This window comes from Coccinella septempunctata, chromosome 2 (genome assembly GCF_907165205.1).
Source record: "Coccinella septempunctata chromosome 2, icCocSept1.1, whole genome shotgun sequence".
Lineage (NCBI taxonomy): Eukaryota > Metazoa > Arthropoda > Insecta > Coleoptera > Coccinellidae > Coccinella > Coccinella septempunctata.
In genome coordinates this window covers 8,672,992-8,696,660 of record NC_058190.1, presented here as the reverse complement: position 1 = coordinate 8,696,660, position 23,669 = coordinate 8,672,992, and the positions used below count along the sequence as shown (strand labels likewise).

Below are 23,669 nucleotides of genomic sequence, written 5' to 3'. Positions count from 1 at the left end.
TGAAATATCGCTGAAGTTGCCATAAAACTTATACTTATAAGCTATATACGTCCCGAATGTTCGTTCATCTGATTTAGTTCTGCCCCTAATTCCAACAACACTGAATTCTTGGCTGTAGTTGGTTGTCCATACAGAAAACTGAACTTAGTGAACGACATGTTGAATAAGTGAATGTTCTACATCCCTTTCTCGACACTAATACATTTTCAGACACCAATAATCGCTTATAAATACAACATATTCGTAAGTCGTAGGAAAGTATTCAAATTATTTTCAAATATCAATTGACAATGCTCTGTCAAATTCTAAACAGCGCTACCTACACTGGGGAAAACGAAACTGATCCCATATCCCCACGAAATTTAAAACAAAATCGAATCAGTGAATACACCAGAATTTTAGACATCTTATTTCGCCTATCAAATTTGGAAATGAATTATATCAACAATCAACAACTCTAATAATATGATCGAAAGTAATAGTTGAGGAGTCGGAGAAGGAAATTCGGGATTTACTCGAGCGTGTCAGATTAATACTAAGGGAGACACCTCTACCAAAAATTAGACCTGCATATAGGGGGAATTGTCTAGAACAGCCTGTCAGAATATTTAAAAAAAACGATCATTGTATGTACATACTCGAGCTCGTCAGATTAAATATATATGTGGTTAATTACATGTTGAGAAGTATATATTCTCTTAATCTGACAATTTAAGCGTGACGAAAATGTGTGGGAGGGCGCCAAAGTTGCAAAAAAAAAACGTCACGGCTACATTCTCGAGCGAAGTGGCTTTTTCCCAGTCCTCGAGTGAAATCTTGACAAATGAAGACGTGCTATAGTGCTCCTAGTGCTATAAAAGAGAAAGCGGAAGAGAAAGTCGAAGTGAAAGTGCCCACTAACAAAGCTACGGAATATTTGATTCCGTCTGTGAAGTTTGTGTAGGTTCTATATTTGTTATCGGAATTTTAATTCGTTAAAATTTTCAAAGTTGGTGTTCATCCTCAGTGTCCAGATTTTTCTTATCGTTGGTACTGCAGCAAATATCAGGTGAGTTTATTTTTCGTATCTTTTTTCTGATTTTTCCCATAGCGTAGTAAACTTTCGGCTTTATACAATAGTTTTATATTAGACTATTTCAGTGAAGATTACCGAATATTTTATTATTTTCAAATTGTTTTATATTTTGAGGAATCTGAGTATAAAACCATGTCGGAAACCTCAGATAATGAGGGTTCCTATATGGAAGCGACCGATGCTGAAGAATTCAGCGACGGCGAACACGAGGAGCTTGTTAAGCTCAGAGAAGAGAATGAGCAGTTGAAAGCTCAAATTGTCAAACTGACCGAAACTGTGTCACAGTTTGTCGGTGAGATGCGCCTCTTGAGAGAGGAAATGACATGAAATAATATGCCAAAATCCCCCACTTACGCCACAATTACAAAACCGGTATTGGAATTGTAATGTATACATTACAGAGGGATTCCAAAATAAACAAGCCACAGGTCTTGTTTTACTAGAAGTCGCCAGAGCTTTCGACAGAGTATGGCATGAAGGATTAATATATAAGATGAGAAAGGCTGGATATTCGATCAAAATATGCAAGTTGATCTGGAATTATCTCAAAAATAGAAGATTTTGCGTGAAAGTGGAAGGAGAATGCTCCACAACAAGAGATTTAGAGGCTGGAGTATCCCAAGGGTCAGTGCTTGGTCCACTTCTGTACAACATATACATTCACGATATTCCGAAGAATCCAAGAACCATGCTAACGTTATATGCTGACGACACAGGCATAACAACTCGACACCGAAACCCAGAAGTAATAGAACGAGTCCTGCAATAAACGATTGACGAAACAAATGACTGGTGCATGAAGTGGAAAATCAAGCTCAATGGACAAAAGAGCCAAGCAATATTATTACAGAAGAGAAGACTGCGACCCACAACGAATCTAGAAGTTGACGGCGAAGAAATCGACTGGAAAAATGAAGCCAAATATTTAGGAATAACGCTTAACAAAGGACTTACTTGGAAAAGTCATATCAAACAAGCAATCGACAAAACGAAAGCAGCGATGAATAGACTCTACCCTTTAATAGGAAGAAGAAGCCACATGTCGAAAGAGACAAAATTGAAGATAATCAAAGCCGTTGCTAGGCCTCAACTGACTTATGGATCAGTTGCCTGGGGCTTCGCGGCAAAGAGCCACATCAAAAGAATTCAGGCCACTGAAAACAAACTGCTACGATGTGCAATAGATGCACCTTGGTTTGTCAGGAATAGACAGATTTATAGGGATCTAAAATGGGAAACCATAACGGAATTCATGAACAGAAAAGCAGAGAAAATATTCGAAACAGCGAAAAACCATCCGAATCAAGAACTCAGGAGACTAGTGGACTACGACCCAGAGGAAGACAAGAGGAGAATGCGAATTTACCGAAGGAGACCAAGAGATCAATTAAAAAGAGATCAAAATAACAACAGAAACTTATTGAAAAATTCAATAAAGTGTTAATCCAATAGAGGATAAACACATAAATCCCAGCACGATAGTGTGCGAGAAGAAAACCAACTAAGAGATGAACGGTTTATAGGCAAATGCCCGGAATCAATATTCAAGAAACAGTTAAGGGTTTTTAGCGGGAGAGTGAGAATCCCCACACTTGTTCCTCCGCAGGAGAGGGTGGTTCGTTTGACCTGCAGATTTTCCCCCTGCTACACCAAAAAAAGAAAAAAATGGCTTTTTCCCTCATTCCGAAGATAATGATTCTAAGAATAGCGGAAAAAATATAATCTGTTCTTCCGATGCGTCAATGTCAGATTCCATTTCGCAATCAATTATAGTATGACGATAAAACCACTTGAAAAGAAACTGTAAGTTATAGAATGTGACTGGTGACGTAAGGGACAACGGCTAAGTGGAGTTAGAGAACCTCACACTGAATAAGAATTTGGGTTTCAAGTGGCCCATAAAGGTATTGGTTTTGGAGATATAGGCTGAATCATGAAAAAAGCTAAATCCATAAATTCCAATATCTTCGTCAATATGGTAAATTTTTCGCTGATAATTCAAAAGCTTGTTCTCATAGGCATTCACCGTCACAGAAGAAAAAAATGGAAAAAATTGCAGGCCCGTATTCAAAAATTTCAATTTACTTGTCAGGTGAGAAATATCACACGGTGTATGAGATAAAATAAATTCAAATAGAAATTTGAAAAGGGGGTAAAATACTGATTAAAGATATGTATTTTGTTTGAATGGCACAAATTTTCTATTGTTTTTATGATATATTGAAATCAGAATATTTTTATATTCCCATCATAGAAAATAATATTCCTGATAAAACAAAAACACTTAATTCGAGGCAAAGATAATTGATAGTTGATATTTAGGAAGGGGTTACATCTCACGGCGCCCTCAAGGTCTATTTTGCCCCCTAACAGAGCTGTTCTCACCAAGCCCTGCACATCTCGCCTAAGATATGTTTGACTTATTTTAATTACTCCCAGATCTCCTGTTCATTCTACTAAACTGAGAAATGTGTATGTTCCTGGTATGTTTCCAATTAAATTTACTTTTCATCAAAATAATGTAAACTTTATAAGGACAAATTTTCTTGTAACAGTTTCTGAGGGGGTTAGACTTAAAAAAAAACATTGTCCCATCCAACTATGGAATTTCTTTAATGCAGTCAACAGAATATTGAAGAAAATAAGGATTTTCAATGACAAAAGATTCATTATTTAGACTTGTTTTTTGTAGATGGGTAGTGAGCCATAGAAGAGATCTTCTGCGTATCTTCTTCACGGATGAAGCTCAGTTCACCCGACATGGATTAAATAATTCAAGGAACAATCACGTTTGGTCTCAAAAGAGAAAGAAACCATCAAAGAATTCAGTGTTTGTTCTATCAGGAATATTATTTTTCATGATGTGAATATAAAAATATTGTAATATTCTGATTCTAATATATCATAAAAACAATAGAAAATTTGTGCCATTCAAACAGAATACAGTTCTTTCATCAGTTTTTCTCGTTCTTCTCAAATCTTGTATTTGAATTTATTTTCTCTCATATACCGTGTAATATTTTCTACCTGACAAGTAAATTGAAATTTTAGAATACGGGCCTGCAACTTTTTCTAATGTTTTTTCTTGTGCTGACGGTGAATGCCTATAGGAACAAGTTTGTGAAATATCAGCGAAAAATTTACCATGTTAACGACGAAATGAGAGTTTCTAGATTCAGCATTTTTAAATAAATCACCGAAACGAATGCCCTTATGAGACATTTAAAATCCAAATTCTCAATGAGTTTGAGGCCCTCTATCTCCACTTAGCCGTTGTTCCTCACATCACCAGTCACCCTGTATATTTTTATGGATGTTTATTTTTGGTTCACATTATCACATTGTTATCGAACCTTTTTGGCTGTCGCTTTCTCATTGTTAGATAACATCTTTGTCCATTTCAGAGCCCTGAAGAAGACTTAAAAAAAGTTGAAACCGGCTGGCGTTGTTTTTGAGAGAGTGGTTTTGTTTAAAACCCAGACCTTCATCCTCTGAAACTTATTATTATACATCAATTAAAGGTCTCAAACACACTGTCCAATAATCTGACAGTTTCAGCAAGCCGAAACAATAAAAATTGGCCATAAAGGTCACAAAAATCAGTTTTTTTGAATTATCTCCTTCCCTGGGCTTCAAATCTTTTTCGCATTCATTATAAAAGTGGTTGAGCATAACATTTTCTATCAATTTTGTCTCAAGCAATTGTCCTACGTTCAAACGTAGGACGCCAATATATGGCGATTAATGTACAGGGTGGGCAAATTTCGATGTTTTAGCACTACAGTTTTTGAACCAGAGGAGATACACAAAATCTGATACCCCATTCTCTTCCTCTTTTTCTGAGAAACTAACAATTGTAGTAGTTATTTTTGGCTACTTTCTTTTGTTTTTGAGGTATAAGCAAAAATTGGAAAAATGGCGATATTGAAATAAATTTATATCTCCGCTAATACTGATGCTAGAGCTCTGAAATTGAAACATTATACAGGCACTTTTTTCCGTAGAATCCAGTGGCGTGCTCGCCTTTTTTGCAGGATTTTTAATTACGAAGGTTTTACCCAAAGTTATGTTTTTTTAAATGGGAACACTAGTTTTATATGCAATTTTTTTAAAGCTTAATTTTTTCTGATTTCAAAAATATATAACATCATATGGTTTGTATCAATATAAATGATAGAAAATGGTCAAAAACCTTTTTTCTCAATATTTCTATGGTTTCAACTTTTGATGAGCAAAGAAACATATAGCATCGTATGATTACCACTGTCTCCTTCTATAAGTCTTTTCATTATTATGAAAATTTATTAAATATATCTTGATTCAAATTTTGTGAAAATTGGTAAAAAGCATAGAAAGAATGACATTGCCTGAAGAAGCCTGCCTTTGTTATAGGAAACTCTATTTTTCTGTGCTTGTCAAAAGTTGAAACCATAGAAATATTGAGAAAAAAGATTTTTGACCATTTTATATTATTTATATTGATACAAACCATATGATGTTATATATTTTTGAAATCAGTAAAAATCAAGCTTTCAAAAAATTGAACAGACAACTAGTGTTCCCATTTAAAAAAAAACAAACTTTGGGTAATAGCTTCATAATTAAAAATCCTGCAAAAAAGGCGAGCACGCCACTGGATTCTACGGAAAAAAGTGCCTGTATAATGTTTTAATTTCATAGCTCTATCATCAGTATTAGCGGAGATATAAATTTATTTCGATATCGCCATTTTTCCAATTTTTGCTTATAACTCGAAAACAAAAGAAAGTGGCCAAAAATCACTACTACTATTGTAAGTTTCTCAGAAAAAGAGAACGAGAATGGGGTATCAGATTTTGTCTATCTCCTCTGGTTTAAAAGCTGTAGTACTAAAACATCGAAATTTGCCCACCCTGTACATTAGACTGGGTTTCTACATTGACCTTGGCCTTTCGCATATGTGGCTAAGCTTTTCGCCCTTATCGCCGTCTAACCCGAAAACGGTTAAGAGTAGTCAAAATTGCTTCAGACGAAAGTTGTTACTTTGGGCCCAATTAACGTATTCCCTGAAAATCTGACTCATTCGAAAAAAATATTTTTCACCATTTTCAACCCATCCGTACGGCCAGCCCCACCACGCAAACAGTCGGATTAACATAATGTTATTATATAATTAATATTATCAGAGACACGTAGGGCATATAGGGGAGACTAGGGAGCATTGATACATGGGGAGGCTTGATACAGGCTTATATCCGCGATCTGTAGCCGTTTTCAGAAGTATTATACTAGTGAACACTATTCTTTGGCAGAGGGCATTGCGTGACGTTAATCTGTAAGGCTAACAGTAGTTTGTTTGTGAAATATTCAACGAAGAGTGTTTTGAGGTGAGAAATTGTAAGTTTTTACTCAAGTTACCTAAGGGTTTTATGATCATGCATTAATTCTTCGGCATAAACAAACATTTCACTGGGAAATATGCAAAAAACTACTCAATTTACAGTTTCATTCGCTTTTCAAAATATATGGGTATAAGATGAAAACATAAATCACTTTAAAAATTGCTTTCAGGGAGGTTTGAGACATTTGTCGTGGGAGGCCTGATACATGTATAATCTTCAAAAAATATTCCGTAGCTAGTTGGATAGGCCTACATGAAGGCGTCTTCACCATCCAACATATCGAAGGGATTTTTAAAAACCGTACAATCCCCATGTATTTAATGAGGCCGACTTTTCTTGTGTGGAAGTGACTAACTGACAATTTCCTGATTTTTCTACACCTATATGACCAAAGCAACCCAGTGTCATTGCTGACCTACCTACTGAGCTGAATAATCCTCTCGATTACTCTCCCAGTACATCGTATCAATCCTCCCATATGTGGGGAGGCTTGAGACAGTTTGCATGTTTTTGTGTTCAACGTTCTGTACAGAATAAGATGTTTATGTTTTGCGACTTCTATATTTATTTTGTTGAACGATTAATTGAAGAATTATATAATATAAGAAAAGTCCTGCTTCTTCATATAATTCAGTTTCCAGAATAAAAATTCCAAAAAACGTATCAACCCTCCCCAGTCTCCCCTACATTATCTTAATCTGACACGCTCGAGTATATACACCTGGCGATTTTTCTCACATCTTTGAAAACCTTCAAGCAGACGCTTTCCATGTCACTGAATATGCATACATCATAGAACCTTTTTCTCTTTCTACCATCTAACCTTCAAAATCCACTAGGTCTCCACGATGCTCGAGTAAATGCCGATTTAGCATCGTGAGCTTCCGAACCAACGATATCTGAAGTTACTGGAAAAGTGGAACATTTCGATTATTGGGTTATTTTAAAGAGACACCAGTATAAACTCAATACTTACCTGTTTATCGATATTGAAAATTGATTAAAAACATTTCCAGATTTTTAGCAAAGTTGAGGCTTTAGTGAGCAAAGCGATGAAGAAGAAACATCACTCTTGCGTACTTGCCTATGGTCAAAGTGCAACAGGAAAAACCCATACGATGATGGGACATCCACAAGACCCAGGCTTAACTCTAAGATTGAGTCAGCAAATTCCTGAGTATTTTAATAGCATACCTTCAGGAGAAGACGTAGACGATACAAAAATTACTATAAGGTAAAATATTGATATAATAGAAAGATTTTGAGAATCTTATAAAAACCTTTTCATGAGGAGTGAAGTGTATTTACGCTCGATTTGTACATTATTCAAAGTTTTATTTACATTATCGGAATTCCAGGAATGTGAAGATTCAATATAAAGAATACTTTTATTTTACAAAAGATTCAAATATTCATTAAGTAGATGGCGTGGAAATTCCAGAATTGAGTAGTTCGAATTTTTGGTATTTTTATGGTACCTACGTCATGGTGATGATGGGAAAACTGGAAGACGTGGGTTATATCTTATGTTCGAAAAAAATTCATCAAATAAATGAAAAACTATATTACGAAATTAATTTTCGATAAAACCGTTTGGGAGATAGAACTTAAAATAAATGTTTCAAGCCTAGCCTATTCAGAAAAACTGGTGTGGAAAAAGAGTGTTTCTTTCGACGTCAAGAATCTACTGTTAAAATATTTGTACGAGTCAGAGTGTGATTCATAAGTCATGGCTAAATGAAAAAGTGGGGACGATAAAAAAGTTACATCTAGGTAAGTTAAAAGCCCTCCATCTACACTTATACTGTACGCGCATTTCCCAACACCCTCTATCAACCATAAAAAGTAAAAGATGGGGTGTGCTAAGAAGACGCAGGTGAAAGCGACTCTGTTGAAAGTAACAGAGAAAGCTAAAATAAGTGCATCCATTGCAAGAAAAAAGTAGTGGGACCAGTCAAATGCTATGAATGCTTGAAAAATTTCCATCCCAAATGCATGGAACAGGCTGCAAATCGTAAATTCTCGAATTGCAAGCATGAAGAGGCCAAGGTTAACAAAATCGCGAGAGAAATTGTTAAACTCCAAAAAAAAACAACATATAGTAAATATCTAATTCATACCTAAAAAATTGTGTTGAGTGTTAACGTCCATAGTTGTATATTCGATAAAATGCTTTCATGAGTTTGGACAACTATTTATTCGAATCTTTTAGTAAGCCAATATTTCGAACCAGTCGTGGTTCTTTTTCAAGGCTAAAATAAAAAATAACAATGTTAACAATGTGAATAGCTATTGGGAGGGATCTGTCACTCACCTCGTATTTAATTCGGAATGTATCTGATTAATTAAAATTTTCATTTTCCCTCTGTAACAGGAAGTCAATAAAGAACTCTGATACGTCTTTCAAGAAGTATTCCTGCGAAATATGTTATATTATATATTAGCGAGAAACAAATCCATCTACCAGTTTGTTTCATGAACCCAATATGCCCACCATAACAACAATCATTAAAATAATGATATTTTCATCAAAAGTAGAAGTAGAAGTAGATGCGTAGGAGTGATCAACAATTTTATGAGAATGAACCGCCCACCAAATGACCCATTCATAAATTACCACAAGCAAACTGCAAGATTCATCAATGAACATCAAGAAATAATAATAAGTAACTCAGACAAAGGCAATACCACGGTTATAATGTATAAACACGAATATAACACCGAAGCAGAAAAAATGTTAACTGATGAAACAACATACACTAAATTAATGACGGATCCCACCAAAAAAATACAATAGTTTTTTTAAATCATCAAAGAATAATCAAAGCATCCCAGAAACAGAATATAAAATATTAATTTCTCATTATTATGATTATTATAATTGATTATGATTATTATTACTATTGTGTAACACCAAAAAAAATTTTTTTTGAGAAAAACACATAAAGAACATGTATGCTTAAGGCCTGTAGTCTGTTGCATAAACTCCCCTAGATAAAAAATTGGAAAATTTCTGTCGACTTCGGAATTCAACGTCAAAGATTCATTCACATTAACTGAAGAACTTGAGTTAATTGTAGTACCAGACAATTATGAATTGATATCATTAGATGTTGTCGCTTTATACTCCAACATACCCAGACAATTATGAAAACCACCCGCAGTATATCAAACATGTCACTACTTTGAATAAAGATGAGTTTCCACAATTGTGCTTTGAAGGTGGGTATGTACTTTGTATTCAGTGAGGTTTCCTATAGATAAACAGAAGGTACATCAATAGGATTCGTAACAAGCACAACATTTGCCAATTCAGTAATGCACACATTGATTAAATTTGCAATCTCAAGATTAAATTTCCGTATACCATTACCAAAGCTCTTTGTAGACGACACATTACTTTTAGTACACAAAGAGAAAATCGAAGAAATCCTGAATATTTTCAATTCATTCCACCAAAAAATAAGATTCACGCTTCAAAGAGAAAAAGCAACAAAGTATTCCACTCCTGGACATATTAGTCATCAGAGATCAAAATATACTAAAGACCAATTGGTAGGTACATAAAACCAATTAACTCAGGCAGATGTATATTAATTTTCATTCCCTCCACAGTGTCACACAAAAGAAGAAGGTAGCAAGGAATTTGATAAATAGAGCACTCTCTCTAAGTAGTAATAAATACGAAAAAGACAATTTAACAAAAGTTTTTATTTTTTTATTATATCTCCACAATTAACAATCAGAATAATATTCTTTAAGTTAATACGTTGACATTATAATGAAATGGCTTGAAGTGCGGGGAAAGATTCTCTCCGGTGAGAGAAACTCATTATTCCATTAAATCAGCTGACCAATGTCTCTGTAGTCTTCTTGGTAAGGACTTTGTCAGTAGTGGTTGTAGTAAGATATTTGGGTGGTTTTCCATTCTTGTGTGGTGATTTAGGCTCCTACACTTGATGACTTCTTCAACATATGGGATGTTTAGGTCTTTATGTAAAGTCTGGTTGGTCACATACCATGGGGCGTTGGCCATCATTCGCAGAATTTTTAATTGTGTTCTTTGGATCAGAGCTATGCTGGATTTGCTTGCACATCACCAGATTTCTATCCCGTATGTCTATATTGGAGTAATGATAGCTTTATACAGCAATATTTTGTTCTCGAGAGGTAGCTTAGATTTTCTTCCAATTAGCCGAATTTCTTTGACTTTAGATCGTTTTTTGATAATATGTTCCCTCCAGGTTAGCCTAGTGTCTAGATGGAAGCCTAGGTAATTTGCTGTTGTAGCTTTGGGAATTACTATGGTGTTCAGTTTGATTGGAGGACAATGTTGCTTTCTCAGTGTAAAGTCTACTTGTTTTGATTTTGCTTCATTTGTTTTTATTTTCCACTTTTTCATCCAGATTTGCAGCTCGTCTAGGTGTTCTTGAACTAGTTTTGTTGCTGTTGCTGGGTCTTCATGTGCTGCCATTATTGTTGTGTCATCAGCAAATGTTTCTGTTGTAGTGTGAGTAGTTTTTGGTAGATCCGAGGTACAAAGAAGGAACGGGCCCAACACGCTTCCCTGGGGGACCCCGGCTTGAATGGGGCAATATTCTGACACCTGATGCCCTACTCTAGTTCTAAACTGTCTGTTTGTAAGATATGATTTCAGTAGATTAACTTCTAGTTTCATAATCAAATTCAAAGTAACTTTTAGCTTAAAGCTTCTTTTAGTGTCATTTTTAGTAGGGTTAAAGGAAGCTGTAAAATTAAAGCGACTTCAGGTTTGATTATGAAACCGGCCGTAAAGAATTTCAAGGGAAGAATATTCTTCATCTTGAGTAAGATTCCTGAGTGCCATACCTACTTTATCGAACGCCTGGCTCACGTCCAGAAAGACTGAAGTACAGTACCTATAGCTTCTTTTCAAACGCTTGGTTTATGGTTTGAGTTATTCGATGCGTTTGTTGGACAGTTGAGTGACCTTGTCTAAATCCGAATTGATGTGAAGGAATCCAATGATCTAAGGAGATTTCGGCGTTTATTCTTTGAAGTAATAATCTTTCCCATATTTTCGAAATTATTGGCTGTAGGCTTACGGGTCGGAATGATGTCACTTCGTGTGGATTCTTGCCTGGTTTCAGTATCATGAGTACTGCTGTTTGGGGCCAGTGCTCCAGTCTCAATATAGCGTTAAAGATGTAGGTCAACATGACAATCCCTTTTCTTGGTAGTTCTCTGAGCATCTTTGCAGTAATTCCATCAATACCTGGTGCCTTTTTCATGTTCAGTTGAGTGATTTCTTTGTATACCACTTCTTTAGGTGTGAAAAATTCTATATTTTGTGTTACTGGAGGGATGTTAGATATATTTTCCTCAACAATTGCATCAACGACCTCGTCATTTGGTTTGAATACCTCTGTCAGGTGGTGTGCAAATAAATTCGCCTTTTCTTGATCTCTTCTGGCCCATCTAGCATTTGTTTCAGTTGAATTTTTCACCGGGACATTTTGTTGTTTTGGCTTTACTTTGGATTTTATAGGTCTCCATATTGAGTTGTCATATCGGTTCAATTCGGTGATATATCTATTAAACGATTCTTCTTTTAATTCTCGCAGTCTATTTTTAAGTTTATTGCTTATATTATTCAAGGCTGTTTTGTCTGCAGGAGCATGTGTGTTTTGCTATCTAGATCTTATTCTGCGTTTTTCAGTAATGAGTTTTTTAATTTCTAATGGTATTGGTTCTGTTTTCATGTTTTCGCTGCTTCTTGGAGTACTTTGAATGGCTGCATTCTTTTGTATAGATGTGAATGCCTCAAGCGCCTCTTCGATTTCTTCTTTTTCCTTCAGCCTCAAGGAAAGAGAGACCCGTTCATGAACTATTTTGCGGTATTCATCCCAGTTAGTTTTTCGATTATGTAGCTCTGGTGGAGACTTCTTATTGATTACTAAGGAGCTCAGTGACGCTATTACAGGAGTATGATCTGATGATAGGTCGAAGCTTGAACATACGTCCATATATGATGAAGCTATTCCACTTGCTATGAAAAAATCTAGTAGATTAGATTAGATAGTGTTTTTTTTTTGGGTCGCTAGGCCAATATGTTGGACTACCAGTAGACAGGAAGTAGTAGTTCTTTTCATGCAACAATTTGGCCACCTTGGTGGTGGTTAATCTTGTGCCCCAAAGAGTATTCTTGCTGTTAAAATCTCCTCCGACAAAGAATTTAGTGCCTAATGTGTTGAAAAATTCTCTATAATGGCTAACCTTCAGATTGTGCTTTGAGGGACACTAGACGGCTGATATTGTCAGATCATAGGAGAACATTTTTACTTTAACTGAGGTAGTGGCTTATTCTGTTTTTAATTAGAATTGCAGTTCCTCCATGTGCTGTGTTATCTGAGTGGTTGGTGGTGTAGGTGGTGTACTTTGGTATGTTGAAGTATGACCTATCAGTGAAATGAGTCTCGCTTATGAGGAGGACGTCAATGAAATTGTGATGTAGGAAAGTTTCAACTTCATTCTTGTGTTGCAAGAGTCCGTTGGCATTCCATTGTGCTATTCTAACTAATTTAGTGAATTGTAATATTTTTATGAATATGCATAAATTAATTCACATTAAGGAAACTGTTTATTTCTTCACATTCGAATTACAACTGGCTAATGCCATACATATGTGAGTACATATACACTGCGCAAAAAAATTAACGCACATTCTGAAAATCTCAATTTTAATGAAAGTTAACTCTACATTGAATTTATAACTTATTTTTTATGTTCTCTCGGGAAGGTTTCGAACGAAACAAGACACATTAAATGGGGGAAAAATTCAAGATTTCACCGAATCTTATGTTAAAGAAGAGAAATGAACAATTTTCAAAATACTGAAATGCTGATAAGTGATTTTATACTTGGTATTTCCACCCCTTGCGTTAATTACATCTCGACAACGACGGTTCATACTCAAAATGAGTGATCTTAAAATGTTCTGATCTAATCCTTCCCAGATTTCTCCGAGTTGGATTCCTAAGTCATTAAGAGTAGCTGGATAATTTTCTGAACTTCTCAGCCTTCTATTGAAGTTGTTTCAAACCTGCTCAATAGGATTGAGATTTGGACTTCTTTCTGGCCATTCCATTCGAGAGACTTCAACCTCTTCAGGGTACTCCTGAACGATGCGCGCACGATGGGGTCTGGCATTATCGTCCATAAAAATGAAATTTTCACCAATGTATGGGGCAAATGGCACTACATGCTCTTCAAGAATGTTCCTTATATACTAATCAGCATTTATAGCTCCATTATGAACGACCACTAGGTCTGTGCGAGCAGTCAAAGATATTCCACCCCATACCATAATCGATCCTCCCCCGAAACCAGTAGTATTCAGGAAATTGCACTGAGCATATCTTTCATGCGGACGTCTGTATACAAGGGAACGTCTATCACAATGGTAGAGGCAGAATATAGACTCATCTGTGAAGAGAACTCTTTTCCAATCGGCCTCTTCCCAATGGATATGCTCTCTCGCAAAATCCAAACGCGCCCTTCGATGGGCTGGGGTAAGAGCTGGGCCTCTTGCCGCGACACGAGGCCTTAAATCATATTCTCTGAGGCGATTTCCTATTGTCTGAGTGCTAATTTGCACCTCATGAGTTGGCTCAAGCTGAATTTGAAGGAGGCGAGCGGTTGCAAATCGTTGTCTCAACGAAGAAACTCAAGTAACGTTCTTGAATGGCAGTTGTTACCCGTGGTCTACCCTGTCCTGGTCTTCGGACATTCATAGCTGTCTCCCTGAATCGCTGCAACATTCTAGACACACTTGTATGGGAAACTCCAAACCTTTCTGCAATTTATGTGTATGTCCACCCTTCTTTTCGCAAAACTACCGCTTGGGCACATTCCTCCAAATTGCGTGTTTCGCGTTGCATAGCGATCGAGTGTAGAAAATCAAACGAAAGGAAAACTATTGATCACTAGAATTGATCGAGAACAACTGATTTTAGAATGGAGCCAATACATTCAAAATCTGATAATATCATCTTTTTTAATTCCTGTTGGGAAAAAACATCTGTGTTGAAGAAAACCGTTGAAAGTGGATAACATATGCATGCATAATTCTGATAAAAATAATTATCATTGAGAACACCTTCACTTGTAGAATAAATTTGAGATTTCCATAATGAGCGTTAATTTTTTTGCGCAGTGTAGATAAAGACATCGACGCATGGACAGAGAGTTATCGAAACATGACAATTGCAATTATATTACACTCTTCCCTACCTATTTAAAATTATAAATCCTGAAAATCCTTGCAATGTTGATACAATTATATTTCTAAATATACTTGAGTACATACATTTCACCAAATCATCCATACATCAATATTATACTAACATACAATAACTGACGTAAGAAAGCAGGTAATCAAATCATTTTTCATAATTAAGCCTATCAGGTGGTCTTATATTCCTTTTAGGTCTAGTAGAATGGGTAGAACTGTCATCTTGATGAAGATTCTGACTTTCAGGTATTATTGATTCCTCATTATTTATTCCCTCATTTAATGGTATGTTATGTTCTGCAATTCTTCTACGCAATTGATTATGATGGCGTTTCCACAATTGATTCAAACTTGGAACATTAACCAAATATGTATTTCTCCCAAATATTTTTTTAACTTCCACGCCTATCAACAACATTTCCTGAACTCAACATCTTTTTCAACGCAGTTTTAACTGTTTTCACAGCATTTTCTGAAGCACCATTAGACTACGGGTACCTGAGTGGAGACGTTATGGATTTAATGCTGAATTTTTTCAGAAAATCAATCATTTTTCTTGTAACGTGGTTACCTCGGAGAAAACTTAACTCGAGCGCCAGCTATTCTTTTCACTAGGAAGAATAGCAAACCTACCAGAGTAGCTGCTAGTCGGAGTTATCTAGGGTGGTAGCAATAACGAAGTAGTCAAAAATCAAATTATGTAGGTACTAGTTTATTCACACCTTCGGAAACTGATTATATGAACAACGGAAATACGTGTAGGTATGAACTATGAGCGAATCGATCAACAAACATACATTCTGGAAATTCGATCCGATCACGAGCACTTTATAAAGTTTATACCGGGTACAATGAAAAAAATCAACGGTTGTTCAATAAGATGCGCCAACCAAAACTGACGAAATGGATACTAAGAATGACCTCGCGAAGTGAAATGACTTGCTATACGGTATCGGGATGTAATTAATTAATTGTATTTCTCCAGAAATGAAAAGAAACACAACCAGGGCGGATCTATTCGAGACTTTCATTCGCTACCCCAAGGGCTACGCTCCATCACTGATAGCGAAGAAAAGGTCTATTTTTAGCGCAACTACGGAAATTCACTGACGACGAGCGCTATCTCTTATTCTCTACCCCAAAGGCTTATGCACCATGGCTGATAGAAAAGAAGAGATTTCGATTTCAACACTTATGACGCGGAACGCGAACAGGGGGTTGACGGAACTTTCTCTTCACTACCCCAAGGGCTTACGCACCATGACTGATAGCGAAGGAAAAAGTCAGACTCGCGAAATAGGGTAAAGTACGGCTAAAGATAACAGAAAGCGATACAGTACAGCAGTGTCAAAGAAGTAACCGATGTAGGTCTAATGAAGAAACTGAACGGTAAAGACGGGGACCTACCTCCTTTATTTCAGGCACTCGCGGAAAACGAACGAAAACTTAAAATTAATTCCTAAGAGCACTAATCCTCGCAACACAAAATTATTTCTAAATTCGTTGAACGGCTTGTCGTGCACACAATTAAAATCGAATCGCAGAGAAAAGAGAGTACAGAGCGTAAAAGTGACAAAAGAGACTAAAGAGTAAAAGAGAGTAAAAGAGGTCTTCGCGGGGGAAAATCTGCTTTTATAGGCAAATCCCCCCACACGTTACAAATCTGAAAATTCCAGAATGCGACAAGAATGAAAAACGTCGTCAGCTCCGGTTTATCGCATATCAACATCAGAAAAACGTCGAAATCTTCAACGGCATGCAAGAAAAACAACGTTAAACACAGATAAACGGTTTTTTACATTTACTCTGCCTATCGGAATGAATGACCTGAATATTTGAGAATTAAATATTTTCAAAGGCGGAAATGTGAAATGAAAGGAATGCACTAAAATGAACTCCAATTTTTCTCAGAAAACTGGAGATCATTACATTCTACTTGAAAAAACAGTAGCATTGTCTGAAACTAATGTATCACACAGGCTGAATCTGGCAAAGGAGCTTGAGAGTGCCTTGATCGTGAAATCAGTGGAAATCTGATTTGTTGGGAAAACGTCTAGCCACTTTGAGTGAGCATCTAAAATAACCAAAATGGACCCAAATAATCCATGTGAAGTCGTGAAAAGGGAACTTCAGGCCACTTCCATGGCTGAAGTACAACCTCAGACGGAAAAGCCGCATTTATTGTGCAATTTGAACAATTCAAAACAAAATTTTCAATATATGAATTGATACCTGGTCAAAAAATACGTGAACGAGCTATTGATTTCATTTTTTCCATCCCCAAGTGGGACGAATGTAATTGCTTCATCTTGTTCCTCAAATCGATGGGAATAATTATGCGGTTGTTCCATAAAATTAAATTATTTTCAATACTTAATTGATTTCTGATGGGATAATACTTTTTAAAAATTGCGTCTTTTTTTGCATATTTTGGCCAACCTTTATGGATAAACGAACAAATTTTCCTACAACTTCGATCCCTTTCAATCACTCTTACGATTTCCTCGTAATTCACGCAAAGTTCCTCCATATTCAAAAAATAATTATTAAAATCTAAATCAATATATTCGGTTTCTTCTACCTCTTCATTTTTTGAAGCGCATCGTGATAAAAAATCTGCGACGTTATTTTCAGAGCTAACATGTATCATTTTGTAATCATAGTTTGATAACATTACTGCCCATCGGCGTAATCTATTTGCCGAACACTGTGGGATTTCTTTCTTCGGATTAAAAATAGCTTCTAAAGGTTTATTATCCTTCACTAACTTAAATTTCCCACCAGATAAGTATTGATTGAACTTCGACAAACTGAATATTATTGCTAAACCTTCACGTTCAATTTGTGCATATTTCATTTCAGACTTCGTAAGTGTTCTCGATGCAAAAGCAATTGGCTTTTCATCACCATTTGGCAAAACATGCGAAATCACACTGGTGATTCCATAAGAACTAGCATCGCAAGTTAATCTAAGTTCATATTCGGGATTATAATGAATAAGAGTTTTTGAAGGACACATAATTTGTTTCAAATTCTGAAAAGCATTATTACATTCTCTACTCCAATTCCAAACTACGCCCTTCTGCAATAATTGGTGCAAGGGATATAAAATATTTGACAAGTTGGGCACAAATTTACAATAAAAATTAACCATTCCCAAAAATAATTGCAAATCCTTAACATTCTTTGGGATGTTAGAATTTTTGATCGCCTGAACTTTATCCTGACACATATGAATACCATCTTTACTAATGACGTAACCTAAATATTGAATCTTTTCTTGAAAGAATCCGCATTTTGATGAACTAACCTTTAGTCCAGCATCTTGTAGTGTCTGTAAAACTCTTTGAAGACGTTCAAAATTTTTTTTTTCATCGCGACCAAAAATTAAAATATCATCTAAGAAAGAAAGTGTTCCCTCTACATTATATAAAAGTGATTCCATAGTTTTTGCAAATTTCGCAGGAGCTGGAGCTACGCCATATGGTAGTCTTTGATATTGAAATAAACCTTTATGAGTAGCTATCGTGACTAATTCTTTTGAGTCTTCTGACAATTCTAATTGTGCATAGGCTTGATCTAAATCAATTTTAGAGAATATAGTGGCCCCTTGAAGTTCAATTAGTAATTCCTGAATGTTAGATATAGGGTATTGGTCCATTTCAATCAAAGGGTTAATGGTTATGCGAAAATCGCCACAAATTCTTACATCACCCGATTTTTTCAATATGGGGACAATTGGTGTTGCCCATCTGAAACAATCTACCGGCTACAATATTTTTTGAGCTACTAATTTTTCTAATTCAATATCTACCTTTTTCTTCATACCGAACGGTATTGGACGTGCTCACAAATTTAGGAGATACATTTTCATCTTTCAATTGCAATGTAAATACATTTTTATTAAATCTACCCAATTTGCCATCGTTCAACGTTCAAATTTTTTCAGTAAATAATCTGATTTATCTGAAACGAAATTCATTGAAGATATACAGTCCCTGGCCAGTTTATTAGACGCACTGAGGATTTTTTTTATATTTACTGGTATTGCCCGAGGAAAAAGCAGAATATTTGAATTTCATTTCCACAGAATGTCAGTTTTATCTACGACTCTCATTAAATTGTTCTATTTGGCATTTATTTTTGATGTTGTGGTATTAGTACTTAAGTATGAATCAGTACTATGTCTTCCAGTGGACGTCTTGCATTCTGCAGGTTCGGACGTTATTTCGATAATCCACATATGAAATCATTATCTTCGAATGCAGCAAACCGAACAATTCTGCATTGATAGTATAAAGCTCTCATAGCTACACAGGGTGGCTCAGCAAAATATTAGAATTTCATGTTTAATCATCAATCAATCAATATTTTTTATTTAATATGATATATTATATGTGAACACCATTTACAGATGAAGTATATTGAACATATACATTCAATTTAATAATTCAATATTGAGATTTTGCATCGAATCAATACGTCTAATAATATGGCCAGGGACTGTACCTATTCGATGAAGTTTCATAAAATAACGGCCTAAAATTGGTGGACCACCGTTGGAAACAACATGAACTTTAAGGGTTATTTTGATTATACAAAATTGGTAACAAACAGTAACCTGAAGTTGAAATTTTAGCCCCATTATAAACATTGAATTTATCATTTGAAACATGCAATCTGAAAGTTGAATAATGTCGTCTAAAATAATCTTCAGAAATAGCTGATATGCTAGCGCCTGTGTCCAAAAAAACAAATGATTATTTCCATTTACTTGTACTTTAACATTGTAAGGTGCTGAAATTAACTTTCGATCATCACAGAAAATATCACTTGTTCAATGTAATTATGAAAATGACTTTTTCTAAATTTATCATTCGTTTGTTTTCCAGGACAAAGGTTAGCTTTAATTTAACGAATTTAACGAAATATAGTTTTCAAATATTATATGGTCCTTCTAGGCCTTGGTCATGGATTATTATGATTTGTCTCTAATACAGACATGTCTTCTTGATTTCTCAATAAGAGAAGCTTCCAATAGTTACGAGAAAAAAAATAATTGATGAAGTCGGAGGATAATTCGTTTCCAAAAAGAAGTATAATAGTTTATAATATAATCAGTTAATAAACTGATTTCGAGTTTTTGCAGGAACATAAACGAACATGGAGGCCATATACGTGAAAAATAACCTCAGAAGGAAGTGTAAGACAAGAAAAGATTTCAATAGACTGAGTATTCCTCGTGTAATTGAATGCTCAGCACTAGAATATGAAATGAGCCAACACAAAAAACTAGTCATAATCTGCATCTATAGACCAAATACACCACCCTATGAAAACTTCGAGGAATTCTTTGAAAAATTCAACAAGATATTTGAATCCCTAAATAAAGATAAAAATACAGCCTTCACTATAGTAGGAGATTACAATATAAATACAATGAATAAATTGGATAAGAACACGAACACTCTATTGTCGATGTTGCAAACATACAACATTAGGCCTCTAGTTGAAGAACCCACAAGAATAACTCCACTCTCTAAAACATACGTAGACAATTTATTTACAAACATTAAAGAAACAAAAACATCAATAATACAACCACACCTATCTGATCGTTGCGGAACACAATTTGAGTTCAAACTTAAAGATAATCTGGCCCCAAGGAAGAAAAAGACAAAATACGAAAATTTGAAGAGGATAGCATAACACACATTGAAGAGGACCTGAAGAAAGTTGAATGGAATGCCATATATGAATTTGACGACAAAGACATAAATAGAATGTGGAACTTCTTCTCAGATAAATATAACAAACTTTTCGAAAAAGATTTTCTCTTTGTCGAAATAAAAACTCATAGAACACCATAGAGGTAAAAATTGGATCCCAGTATACAGAAGATTAAAAATAAATTGGACATCCTTTTCACACTATCATTTGGAAGACAACAATTAATGGAAAAATATAAAAGAGTCAAAAAAAAATACGACAAGGCTATCTCCAATTTCAAACACAAGCATTATACAGAAAGAATTAGGAAATGACAAAACAAATCAAAAACAACATGGCAAATTATAAAGGAACTCACAAAATATGAAGAAGACACTAAGACATTCACTATCCCGTCAAGAAATCTCACAAAATATGAAGAAGACACTAAGACATTCACTATCCCGTCAAGAAATCCAGTATAATAATGCACCCCGTATCTTGATCAGTGGAAGAGCGGCTTTCCACTGGTCATGGGGTGATTATTTTTAGATGTTAAATACACAAATTGAAGGCCCTCGAAAGGGGGAAAAATGTGGATCCGGCCCGTCGCACGAAGGACAGGTCTTGAAGTTGATATTATTTCTGGGGAGATGTTTAAATGAAACTCATGAAAAACTTTAACAAATAAATCTATTGGCAAAATAAAATTAGAACTTCTCTACAAATACGTACTCGGTCGAAGACGACCAACAAAAAAAAATCTTCAATTTCTTAAACCTATGCAAATGAGCGCAAAACAATAAAACATATTTTTCGCAACCAAAAATCTTGAGTTAAAATTCAACTTCCCAACCTAACGCGCAATATTAATCAATACGTAATCAATGAATTATAGAGGAGCTTTCAAGACTCTGGACGAATAAAAAATTGGAACTTTCTACCTTTTTTGCGACTGCTATTTGTATGACGCTGCCGATGAAGAACTTTTCGACACCAGACTTTACCCGCACAAATCGGCGAATTCTTTACACTTAACCGAACTCCCCGCACTTTTCCGTCGCAAACGTTTTTCGCTTTGAGTTTCCCTATCCAGAATTTCAACACAATTTTATATCTGGTCTTATTACGAATCAAAAATCAACGATCACTCCTCGACTACTACTTTACTGATTCCCGATAAAACTGACTTTAGCTCCAAATGATTTCCGTTCTCTTCAACTACCTATTTCCCGATATTCCGTTTCTACTTGAACAAAATCAACAAAAGTAAGGGACTGGACTTTTCTTTATACGCAACTTTTCCAAATTTATGAGCCGACCGAATCTCCGATTCTATTCCGTGATCTACCTATACTTTTCTCTTATTTCGTGAAAACCTACCTATTTATTCTAAATTCCTTTTCTCTTTCTTTGATGACTGACTCTACAAAAGACTTATAATTCCTCTACTTATCCGTACCGACTCGAAGGGGTATATTTTCGATATTTTTCAGATCACGTCCCCGGTCCGACTGACTAACTTTTTCCGATGTACTTTTTCCCCGGTCTTTCTCTCCCACGCTATGGGTGGTACCAAAACGTCCCAAAATCGAAATCATTGGACGATCGTTCTTGCTGAGTTGAAAAATCAGCGTTCCCAAGCTCGGCGGTTACAAGAAAATTTCGGCTACTTCGAATTCTGAGAACTATTTTCCTCTCAGAGTCTCCAGACTAATAAATCTTTCTTAATCTACATGACTGACCGTTTTCACCCGTTCTGAAGTCCTTATCACCGGATATTGGAATCAATTACATAGGCCGGCGATCGCCGGTTGCTCTCCGAAAACGTACATTGTATCAATATCTGCAGAATTTCTGACTGAGTGACACTAACTCTTTCAACTCTTATCGAGCAGGTTATTATTCAAATTCTCGCGACTTGATACCGCCTGATCTCAAGCGCCTCAAGGTGTCATATTTCCAACTAAAAATCGCCTCTGCAGCACGGCTGCAACAATGTATGAAGGTTCCAGCGATAACTCGTTTCAATTATCCCAAATTAATTCGAATCTCTTATTCCGATTTATTACACCAGAACAACTAGTAAATGATTTCAACAAATATTTTGTGAATGTAGCTTCGAATATAAACAAAAATTTTGCAGAAGTGGAATTCAACACTAATAAGAAGAGAGTCGAGAAATCAATGTATATCTTTGAAATGACTCCATATGAGATAATAAAAACAATAAAACAAATGAAAAATCAATCCTCCATAGGCTAAGATGACATACCAATGAGTATAATGAGAAAAACAATGTCTCAAATAGCACCAATAATATCATACATAGCAAATAAAGCATTTACTGAAGGGATTTTCCCGGAAGCACTAAAGATAGCTGTGGTAAAACCAGTTTATAAAAAAAAGGATGCAAGGAAGAACTAAATAATTATCGTCCAATTAATATGCTGACATCATGGGCCAAACTATTCGAGAAATTATTTGCAAATCGTTTGATCTCATTTTTTAACAGGAACAAGGTTTTCTCTCGACACCAGCATGGATATACGAATGGAAAAAGTACTGAAACTGCAATGTATGAATTGGCACAAGAAGTACTTGATGCACTCGATTCTGGAAATATACCAGCTGCTTTATTCATGGATATGTCTAAAGCATTCGATTGTGTAGATCATAACAGACTGCTTAAAATGTTGGAACAGTGTGGCATACGTGACAATCAGTTAAAATTTATTAAGAGCTACCTAAGAAACAGAACTCAAAAAGTAAAAATAAAAGTCGAAGATCAAGAGTACACATCTGAGGTGGAACAAATAATAATGAGAGTTATATAGGACAGCATTCTTGGTCCATTGTTGTTTATTGTTTATATCAACGATTTACCAGAAGAAATGGAGGCAAATACTCAGGAGGTAGATCTAAACACAACTATATACGCTGATGACGCAGGTACTGTCACTAAGGCAAAAAACATCCAAACTTTAACATACAATTGTGAAACCATTATGAAAGAAGTAGAAACATGGTGCAACGACAACAAACTTAAACTCAACACAGGCAAAACAGAGTTCATCATATTCTACACCGATAGAAGCAGAAATGCCCTACCAAACGATATAACCCTAAACAACATTGTTATAAAAAAATCAGAACAAGTGAGATTTTTAGGTATTTGGCTTTTACTTTAATATGAAGTGAAACCCACAAATAGAAAATATGAACAGTAAAC

At 35.5% G+C, this 23,669-nt stretch overlaps 1 protein-coding gene across 2 annotated transcripts in view; it reads left to right on the top strand.

Moving 5' to 3' along the window:
• Positions 1-23,669, top strand: part of LOC123306575 (kinesin heavy chain-like) — a 316,847-nt gene that overhangs the window by 15,728 nt on the left and 277,450 nt on the right. For both annotated transcript variants that reach the window (XM_044888630.1, XM_044888631.1), the window contains one exon: positions 7,473-7,690. In XM_044888630.1, the coding sequence (XP_044744565.1) occupies positions 7,473-7,690 (218 nt within the window). The remainder of the gene's footprint in view (positions 1-7,472; positions 7,691-23,669) is intronic.